General features: G+C 43.0%; 1 protein-coding gene and 1 non-coding gene across 6 annotated transcripts in view; one reads left to right on the forward strand and one right to left on the reverse strand.

Annotated features, from left to right (window-relative positions):
* Positions 1-7,840, reverse strand: part of LOC119185973 (mediator of RNA polymerase II transcription subunit 12-like protein) — a 105,376-nt gene extending 97,536 nt beyond the window's left edge. For all 5 annotated transcript variants that reach the window (XM_075892922.1, XM_075892912.1, XM_075892918.1 and 2 more), the window contains exons 1-8: positions 7,711-7,840; positions 7,357-7,419; positions 7,163-7,201; positions 6,920-7,027; positions 6,516-6,599; positions 5,757-5,916; positions 4,596-4,843; positions 2,193-2,303 (exon numbers count right to left, since the gene is read on the reverse strand). In XM_075892922.1, the coding sequence (XP_075749037.1) occupies positions 2,193-2,303; positions 4,596-4,843; positions 5,757-5,916; positions 6,516-6,599; positions 6,920-7,027; positions 7,163-7,201; positions 7,357-7,419; positions 7,711-7,809 (912 nt within the window). In that variant the 5' untranslated portion in view covers positions 7,810-7,840. The remainder of the gene's footprint in view (positions 1-2,192; positions 2,304-4,595; positions 4,844-5,756; positions 5,917-6,515; positions 6,600-6,919; positions 7,028-7,162; positions 7,202-7,356; positions 7,420-7,710) is intronic.
* Positions 7,841-8,031: 191 nt separating this feature from the next.
* TRNAN-GUU (transfer RNA asparagine (anticodon GUU)) lies at positions 8,032-8,105 on the forward strand. The gene has a single exon. It is a non-coding gene; the product is annotated as a tRNA-Asn (tRNA).
* Positions 8,106-10,988: the final 2,883 nt, after the last annotated feature.

The raw sequence follows: 10,988 nt of genomic DNA on the forward strand, positions 1-10,988 counted from the left end.
AGAGCTATTCCCTGTGCGATTAGCAACCAGTACAAAAATATTGGAGTGTATGGTCAAAGTCTTTTGCCGCCATGGGCACCAGTGGCAGTCACCAGTGACAACGGGAAGCCCTTCGTCAGAACATTATGGCACAACCTGCTGAAACACTGGGGAATCGGGGATCGGCATACTGTGCCTTACTGGCCGGCTGGACACAAGGTGGAACATCATAATGGCACAATTAAACAGTGCCTACGAGCATACTGTAGTAACCACAAAGACTGGGACCGTCATAAACCCGAAATCAGCCTTGCCATGCGTACTGCAGAGAGCGTAGTCACCGGATATACTCCAGCATTGCTTTGCTATGGCAGAGAGTTGCACACTCCGTGGGAACCTGCAGGGGACAAGGAGCACATGGAACCTCTAGAGGCCGCGCACCATGCCCTTGCTGCAGAACTCCAGCAGTGCCTTGGAGAAGCCCTGAAGTACACCAAGAAGCATAAAGCAGCTGCCTGGCAGACCCGAGGTCATTTATGATCGTAATTGACAGTCAACATCCATCAGAGAAGGTGACCTTGTGCTCTTGGGCACTTATACCTTGAGTAATGCAGCCAACGGTGTTTCGGAAAAGTTGGCCCCGCGGCGAGGTGGACCTTATCGTGTGGTCAGGCAGGTTGGTGAAAATGACTTCATTCTGGGTGATCCAGTTACACGGCGGCGTCGAACCATTGCCAATGCTGATCAGTTGGTACTGTACCATGAACCATTGCTTCTCCCTTTCCCCCCCGAAGTCAGGATTCGAGGGGGGGGGGGAGAGTTGTGAGGAATGAGAGGGAGTGCCGGGGGGTTGGGTGTGGTTGACAGTCGAGGAAGGAGGTGGCGCACGAGTGTCACGTAAACAGTGAAGAGGCGCGCGGGAAGGAGGGAAGCGGGACGCGGGTAGTCGGGATGTGGCACGGAGAGTAAATGGCTGTGTGAGCGCGGTTGCCTGTCGTCAAGTGTATCGTCGTGCGTGACAGCACATTATGATGTAAAAAAAAAACAATGCAATGAATTGCTGAGGTCTTACGTCCTCCCTAAGATACATGAAGGCGAAATCCTTTTCACCTTCCTTGCCCCTTCATTGCACCATTCTTTAAATGTTCAAAAATATCAACCAAAAAGTTTTTTTTAGACAAATTATCTGAAATCTCTGTGCTCTACATCAAAATTAATTTACCTTTTTTTTTTCCACACCATAGAGTAGCAAGAAAGTATTTTGCTAGAGGCATTTTTGAAACCAAACATCTTGGAAACATGAATGGTGTAACAAATTGAGTGTGGCAAAGGCAACAGCACTGCTCCACGCATTGACATTTTATTCCATCCACTATACATGCCATCTACGAATCTAGCCTAAGTTTTCATTTATCAATGGTATCCTCCAAAGTCTAAACATCATTACATCTCCTATAACAACTAGTCAGCCTTCATTTCTGCACCACGGTTAATTTAACAAAAAAACAATAAAACATTGTTTCAGTAATAAGTTAATATACATAGTAACTATTTACCACTAAGCGAGTGCTGCCCACAAACGAAACTTTACTCCAACTCGTCAACGATTAATATTATAAAGATACGATCACCACTTGTGAAGTTGTTTGCACCTTGTGGCACACGTGTCTCGCGGATAGGTCGCATTTTGTTTTAACTGCCGCCGAGCGGAAGGTGGTACTGGGATCGTGCAGGTTATGGGCAGTGCAGCCTGGCGGAGAGGCCAGGCCGGCGCAAGCGAAAGAGTGGAGAGTCTCTCGGGCGTTTGGCAGCTATCGTGGATGGACGTCTCCTGCAAAAGCTCCGCGGGCGAAGCCAACCGCAAGTCGTGTGTATCCCACGTAGTGAGTTGAACATTGGCGACGCCGAATTTGCGGCACCTTGTACTTGTTATATTTCTTGAGTGTGGTATTGGAACATTGTATAAGGTTGTTTAGCATTAGTGATGCACCTGATTCAGCTGGCGATGTCGCCATAAAAGCAAATGAATTAGTGTACACATTTTTGTTGTCCGACCGCGCCATCTATTTCCGTGTGTTTAGAGAGCTCTCTGCAAGACCCCACACAATATAGGCTTTGCCTGAATTTTTTATCACTTAAATTAGTATTTTGAGGTACTTAAGTCCGCGTATCGAAAATTGCACTCTGGCCTATGTCTAGAAACTATGACACACCTGCAATGTGAGTGGCATGACAAGCTTCAAGATGGGGTCGTCTGGAGTCTTGGTCTTCTCAACCAGCTCTAAAATCCAGCTGAGAAAGTCTTGGTGATCTAGTAGCCCTTCCTGCCAATGAAGAAGAAGAATAAAATTAATTGCAGGAAAACTTTATTTGGTGCAATGTATGTAAAACTATACTAATCAATTGGCTCTGGTCAGAGTAGTTATTTTTTAGCTCGTTACATAGGTAGAGACAGGGCAATGTTATAAGATGATCCCTTTTCAGAACGCACTCCCTACACTCAAGGGTGTGGCACGCCACCGATCTTGTTCACGCAATTCCCAGAAATGGTGACTTCCCCGCTTCCTTTATCAAGTCTACAAAGGTTCTATAACTATGCACGACACGTGGCTGCCAGGCTTCATTTTATGAATGTGAGAATTTCTATCGAAAGACTGATGAACATTTATTGAAAGATGTTTGTGCATTAAGTCAGTGTACTGTAAATGTCCACTGAGACCACTCGATAAAGAACAACTGACGAGGAACCACTCATGAGAGTCACCAACAAACTTCCTTTGATCTATGTGAATAGTGGAAAGCAAGAGCTGCTCCAGTACTTATACATAAAGAAGCAAGGAAATTTCGGGTGGTGTAACTCCTGTAAGTACGGGAGTCGGCAGGCAACCAGAAAGCATGACGAAAAATACCATGCACCGGCAAAGACGCATCAACTAGCGACACCTAATAGAGCAGCGGTCACCGAACTGGAAGACAAAAAGCAAAAAAATGCAAACGACTGGGCAAGTGCATTCACACTTCATCTCTGCAATGTGTTTTTTAGGCTTGTGCAAATATTTGAACGATTCTAATATGTGAACGAATATTACAGCATTCAAATGAAATTCACTTCAATTTGAATTTAAGTTAGCAGCAATTTTGAAATATTTGAAATGAACAAAGAGGTGCATTTTAGTATGCGTGTGATCGTGTAAAGGTGGTTATACTTCAGTGGAGGGGTGCTAAGCTGTGAAAATACTTATCAGAAAAAAATCTGCACAGCTGCAAAGCTCCACTTTAAGTTTAAATGAACATACTACCATTACATCAATTCATCATTATTTAAGTTTAAAACCTTGTTATACTGGCTTACATGCTCTAAGTTTATTGAATTTTAAACCATAACATATATAACAGGTTCTTACTTGCATTCTACCAGAAGTCAAATCTTGCTACAACACTCAAAACTTGATGTAACAAATTATCAGTTATGACAAAGTTATTTTTGTTCTAGATGTGACTTAAAATGAGGTTTGAGTGTATACAAAGTTGGTTCCACTTCCTTTGAACCGAAAAAGATGGCATATGCAGAGGCCTTGTCTCAATTTTAAAATAGATTGTGCAGGTTAGTTGGGTCTTTACAACATGTGATATATACTGTTGAAATTCGATTCAAAATTATTCAAATCAAATCACTACTCACTTTTATTTCACCACGAACCTAAAGTTCACTATGCGCTCAAGCCTAGCATTTTTGAGCAGATGACAAACAGACATGTCAGTTCTTTTGTTGTGTCACTTTTTGCGCACTTAAGCAAGGAGTTCATGGAATCAGAGCTAGAAACAAACACTGCTAATTGAGCTAGGCAATCACACTCCATCAAAAACTTTCCCAACGTGTTCTTTCAATAAAGTTAATTGCTTTGTAATAGCCTGTTTTCAAATGAGCAATACCCCTGTCACACTGCACATGTAATATCATTCACAGCATATAGCATTCATAGCGAACGCTATTGTGGTCTTGTGTTCCTGGCCTACATTGGTACACAAATGTCATTCACAACTGACGTCGATGTTTGTTGTTGGTCCAGTGCATTTTTGCTTCTCATTATTCTCTGTTGAAAAAAACAGCAAGATTAGCTTCCATGGTTGGTGGACAGATATTCACATAGAAAATTCCAACATTACTACCGCAACACCATTCCACCAAAACAACATTGACGAATTGAAACAAACGAATGTAAACATGGCCGCCAGGAGGCATATAGTCAGAGATTGGAAACGAGACAATAGTTGCATAAGCTGCTCCAACTATCACGATGCGCCCTGAAAAGTTATCAAAACGTTAGCAACTATAAATAAGAACCTCCACAACGATTAGATTTCGCTTTAAGTAAAGTCAATTTTGTAATTTTTTGCGCAGCTCCCGTCACTGAGATTTCACATGTTGCACTAACTTAAAGTTTAGGAATTACCTTTACTAGACAAATCGCACTTGCTGCAAATGTCATTCACTATGCCTGTGCAGCAGCATTAAAAACAGCATTGACACATAATCACATTTGCTGCCTATGACTTCGCATGTACCTTTTAATAACTGGGGTGTAACACGAGACAGTGCAAGCAGGCATACTGACCTCGTAGAGGTGCGAGGCCAGGTTGGTGCAGTAGTGCCACTGCTTGGCTATGGTGGTGTCAGGAGGAATGCTGGGAGCAGCTGGTGTAGCCACAGGGGGACCAGGGCTTGCCCCACCTCCACCACCAGGGCCGCTTGGTGTAGTTCCACCTGCTCCCTGAGGGGGTGGCGGTGGGCCTGTAGGGTGGCTGTGTTCTACCAGCTTGTGCAGCAGCTCACGCAGAAACTTGCACAATGATGCAGTCCACTCTGAAACGAGCAAAAGGACAAATCTTCATGACAAGATCTGCAGCAATATAGATGACTCATGCAATTAAACAACCTTTCATGCATACTTGAGATAATAGCTTGTGCCAACACAGAAAACTTACACATAGGGATGATGAGTTAAGCTAATCGATCACCAGAGTACTTGCCTTCTGTCTTAGGAATACCTCTCTCATTCCTTGGTGCAGCTGACTGTAATTAGAATGCTTCTCAATCATAGTCTCTTGTGAATTTGATGCACAGCAGTGCAACACTCATAGTAACTTAGCAGTTTCACTACAAACGAAAGAACTGCTTTTTGGCAGTGGACAGCTAGATTACCAAGACTTTCACACGCAATTACACAAGAAACCACACTGAGCTTGAATGCATTCATACGTACTGACAAAATATTCTCAGCTATATTACACCAAAGCGATATCACCTCATAGTACGATATTTGCATGTTTCATGTCAAAGAATGGACGTGTATACATCTCCTCATGTCCTGCTTCTACTTTTCATCTTAGTACACAACAGTTTAATTTGCAGCTTCAAAGCATTTTTTGAAAGATGTTTGCTCCATAACGCACAAACTAGTACTTTATAAATGGAGGCTAGCATACTTTTTTTTCTGCTTCAAACAAGGTCATACAATGCGCAAGAAGTGTTTAAATATTAATGTACATGCAATTACACTATAAACATAGTATATAGTTACTAGTAACATGAATAATAAAATAGGTGGTGATGCTAGGTTGAATAAATGCAGCATGTCCTTCAGATAACACACTGAAGCAAGATCATGATAGAACACTTTGGTAATGCAAGAAAGCATTCAAACAAGAGACCTTAAAAAGCGGGTATTCTTAATATGTTTCATTTACACACAATAAAGTAAATGTACATAGCGTACCTTGGCACGGGTCTGGAAGTTGCCTCTTCTTCATTTTTGCCTCAGAAATGGCAACGTGATAAACTGAGGTCATTTTGATAAACCAAGCAGCCCGAAGCATAGGCACTGAGAATTCGAAGAGTGTCAAGAATATTTCTTCCTTTTTGTTGAATATGGGAACCTGGGCAGGAACAAGCCATACAGTGAAGTACAATAAAAAATCATAAGATTAAAGTGTTAATTAAACTTGTCCGGGCTGAATGTAGTAATAGATGAAGCCCGCCTTGCGGTACATGCTCTCACATTCTTTGTTGGTAATGATGGGAACGCTGACCTTCTAACTGTATCATGTGATGTAATTTACAAAGCATAGGATGTCAGAATAACTGATGTAGTGCACTTCCTTAATGGCAGCAAAGAACCCCATCCAAAAGTGAGCATGATAAAAAGCACCGAAAGGTCTGAACAGCTTTGCATATGTAATTACATATTCAAGAGATAAAACATAAACTTACTTTACCCCAACCAGATGCAATCTTTCTACTTGTTCTGCCAAAACAGTTGATTCATGCAATTACACTAATGTTTGATCATCAGCAACCATACCGTAATGCAATGGGAACACAATGTAAAAATAGTCATAAAAGAAGCCTATCTTATGCAAAAAATTTGGAGCGTTTGCTTAGCATCTTTTTCTCAAAACATTTTACTCGCAACCATAATTTACATCCTCATTCACCAAACTATCGCACATGCGACCAAGCGCTCCAAGACACTTGCCTTCTTTGCCAAGCTGGTAAGTGGTTTGGAGCCCGCAAGATCACGGAACCAAGCCTCAATTGCGTTCTTGGACCTTGCTGTAACCTGCAAGTTAAATTAAGTGTACAGCTCTTGCATGCTTTCCACACATGTGTCAATTGGCGTAAAATTGATGGCAAAGTTGAAACGCGTGCCATGTTCACACACACTACAAAGCATGACAGTGAACCATGAGAAAAACCAAGCGTGCTTGAAACCATGCGCTCGATCTTAACAGGTACACTTTGAAGTCTTTTTATGTGAGAGAGAGGTCCCACAAATGAACATATGCACTCTTGGTAACTCTCAGCAATGTGAATGACTAAAGAAAGAACAAGAATGCAACATTTTAAGTCACGCTAAGAGGGAACAATCGCTGTACTTACTGGCCAAAAGTGCTCTTTGGCATTGACCTGCTGCTTCTTTTTGGCCGAATCTTGGATTGTATTGAGTTCTTGTTTTTTAGAAAGAATGCCACTGAAAAAGGCTCCGAACTGAAATGGAATGATAAAAAGCTAACGTATCAACCAGCAATACATCTCTGCTAAAGTAAACACACCAGAACAATAACCATGGGTCTTTGATGGGTCTTTAATTTTGGCTCACACTCAAGAAAAAAGATGACTTACTTTTGCGGACGTGATGTTTGCATTTCTGGCGGAACCATACTGAAAAAAAAAAAAAAACATCGAGTGGATTGTTATAGGTAATGTGCCGGCGTAGTCGCAAATGTAAGGTCATAGCTGCAGGCACTGTAAACAATCATGTATGTTGACCAAGAAGAGCAGCAGCAGTGCGACTGCTGTTTTGTTTAGCCGCTTACCTCGTCGTTGATCTGAGGATTCGTAATAAACCCCTGTTTCACGTTTATAGCGGTGAGCTCATCCTGAGGGAAAGAAACAGTAGAATTAGGCGAGACATGTATGCGCAGAAGGAAACTTAACACACTCACGCGTAGCAACGTAAGGCGCTCGAACACAGTTCCCAGTAAAAAAATACAACGCAAGTAATTTTATCTTCGTATTTGCGCAGGCGTTCATGCGCCAATGCGAGGAGTAGTGCTTGGGGAAAACACTTCGCAACACGGCGAACAAGCGCACCAAAAGGACACCGGAGAACAGACATTAAGCGAGTCCTCCTGGCCCATTGACTGATAGCGATAGGAGCTTAGGATCACCTCTTTTTGTTTCGGGTCCTGCGGATAAACGTCAGGAGGTCCCAATCGTGGCTTTTTTAAGTGCCTCTTCTCGTACAGCCACGAAGGGGCGGCCATCATTGTGCGGTTAACCGCCGGTTTGCAAAAAGCGCCGACAGGTGTCTGTTGCTGTCAAAGTAAAGAAACAGCCACAGAAGGAAGCTCAAAATGTTTGTCTTGAGTGCGCCTTTAATCACCCTATTTTTGAATAATTTTATAAAATTTTTTTGTGTGATAAATATAAATGTATTGTGAAAGTGGTTTTAGTTACATTAAGAAACTATAAATCCCCACCGCACATCTGCCTTTGTGGCGCAATCGGCTAGCGCGTTCGGCTGTTAACCGAAAGGTTGGAGGTTCGAGCCCTCCCAGAGGCGGTATTTTTTTTAACCATAGTTGACCTTATGAAGCCCGTGCTCCCAATGTCAATCGATAGCATTAATGTTCGCTTATGAAGACGCTTTTCGTGCGCTGGTCAAAACGAAGAGTTTTGAATAAAGGATAACACCTGCGTCAAACGATCATTTTTGATCGCGATCGGTACTAATTCAGATCGAATTTCTTGTTCGTGATTGGCTTCTTTATGCTGGCAGCAAAATGTAACCAGTCAGTGTTCAGCAGTTGTATGATCAGCATCACGTATAAGTTAACGCGATGCTGATAACGAGATGCTGATAACGATAACGAGATAACCACTGTAAGTTGAAATGAACTGCAGGATATCGCATTCAATTTTGCTGGTCGATGCCTTACCAAAGTTGACAAAAAAGTATGCGCAGCTTCAACTGACTTAGCATCGCCAAGGCTGATCAAACAGCGCAACTGTTATCAGCCAACGACACAGGCGCTGCCTTTCCTCCGATTTTGTCAACGCTCGGTGCGCCCTTCCTCTAACTAGGACCACCTCTGCTCCAGGACCACTGGCACATCCAATCGCGGTCAAGCTCTCTTTTTCACCACACCACCTGCTCCGCAACCGCATAGTTTCGTCTTCGCTTTCCTCCGACTCGCTTGCTGGATTGCGTACCGAACGGCCCCCGCGATTTCCCGCGCCAGCGCAGCTCTGGCCGACTGGTTCGCCCTCCGCCATCTCCTGACGCCGTGAAGCTCTCGCTGAGTGGTGCCCCGTCCTCGGATTCCTTCGACCGTGCCCCAGTCCTTCTCTTTCTCCATCTTTACTTCTCACTCTATTCTTTTAATCCCTCCTTATCCCCTTCCCTCGTGAGCTACTGCTGAGGTGTCGCACTTGCAGACAGTTGCAGGGCTCACTTTTCTCTTCTTTTCTTCTATTTAAAAATCACTCCTCCCCTCCTTCCTCCTCTTTAACCAGATTCACCCTCTCCACGTCACCACCTTTCTCTAACAGGCTCAACTCGCTGCACTAGGCTTGCTTCTCACCCACTTAGCTTTACCCGTGTTCTCCCTTCGTGAGGCTACGCTCTCTCTTTAGGCACTGCGCCGTGCTCCCGACCGGGTTGCAGAAATTAGGTGCCTTTTCTCATCTTCTAACCACTACCACCACCACGCTCTCTCAGCTGCTCTAGAAAGTGCTGACGATGATCCCCAGGGATTTTCGTCGGCTATTAACAGCTCGCCACTGAAAATCCCAATGGTGACGAAAGATGAACATGGCACCTCTTGCCATTCTCTCATTCTAGCGCTCTTTCCTTCAAGTTTGGTTAAGTTAAAACTTCATATATACCCCTGGGCTGCCGTGGTATATGAATAATTAACAGAAGTTACAGCGCTCAGCTGTTTACGTAAAATATGACGTCGTTCCGGATGGCTGCAGTGGTCATTCTTCAATGAAGGTGAAATGCTAGAGGTTTGTGTACTATGTAATGTCAGTGCACATTAAAGAGACCAAGTAATTGAAATTATCTGGAGCCCTCCGCTACAGAGTGTATTATAATCACATCTTGGTCTCTACATTTATACATCCTACGCGAAGTAGATAATCGTGCAAGCTTATTCCAGACTCCTAAAAAGTTGAAGACAGTTGACACTGTCAATGAAAATGACCAATCTCTTCGAAATTTTAAGGCTTGTAAACATGAGCTCAGACTTCAGTTTTTATCATCTTGACAAAAACAGCAACAGAAAAGTTACTTAAATATTCTACTTTGTTAACATAGAATCCTGAGCAAGCAACGCCCTCCTTTTTTCGAGAGATTTGAAATATGTGCCAATGACAGAACAAGCATTCTCCCCATTCCTTCCCGTAACTTTTACTGTTTCATAACAGTCCTTGAAACAGTGAATGCATGTATATTCAGTAGGGTACTTCATTACAAGCATGGGCATGTATTTTTTAACTCTTAGTGGTTTTTTGTCCGCCATCTTGATCTGCAACTGAGTAGAAGCCGCCCCTCGCATCAAAATCTTGTAGGATTATCTTTCACCATAGGGGTAACACTGGCTTGAGATTTTGAAGTAGGATGAAGGTTTATGGACACAAATAAAACATTTTCTATTTATTGCAAGAAGCCTCTACCACTCCAGTCTCTAGTATAGTCTTATTTTGGTGCTAAAGCAGCATTGTTGTGCCTTGCAGATATGGTTCACACCTACACTCAGTCAGTGTATGGGGAATTGTGAATAGTCTTTTACTGGATCTGCAGTGCTCTTGAAGTTCGATATTCAGACAATGGCCTGTCTGCTTAATGCACTTTTATCTACATGAAAAAGGAATGTGGTAAACAGCACTACAGGCACAAGGAGTTGAGCTTACGCAATGTCTAGTGGTACACAGAGCTTATTTTGGCATCCGTTCCCTGCAGACACTTCTTCAGAGCTGGATTAATAGTGCCTAGCTTGTTCTTAGCCATGAATGCGACATCAACATTCTGTTTGACATTTTTTTTTTTACATTTCAAGTCTAAATTCATTTTTTTTATGTCCACTCAGGCACTCCATGTTAGATGTATAATGCCTGTGAGTCATTAAGGCACCTTGAGCATATCCACTTTTTTGCCAATGGCAACTAGCAGCAAGAAAAATGGGCATAGCCATACACAAAAGCAGGGGGGGGGGGGGTGTCAACCACCACCCCTACTCACCAAAAGGGAGCAGGAGTTCTGTTCTATGCCTTTACCCAGCCCTACTTCCAAGTCTTTTCATGTGCTAGTGGCATCCAAGAACCTCAGATGTTGCATTCATTGAACCGTTTACTTCTCGCCTTTATCACAGATAGCTAGGGACTTCCAGCAAGCCTTTGCGAGAAGGAAGTCATTGTTCCATTTTCACTTTTGCACTCAATG

This window comes from Rhipicephalus microplus, chromosome 1 (genome assembly GCF_043290135.1).
Source record: "Rhipicephalus microplus isolate Deutch F79 chromosome 1, USDA_Rmic, whole genome shotgun sequence".
Classification (NCBI taxonomy): Eukaryota; Metazoa; Arthropoda; class Arachnida; order Ixodida; family Ixodidae; genus Rhipicephalus; species Rhipicephalus microplus.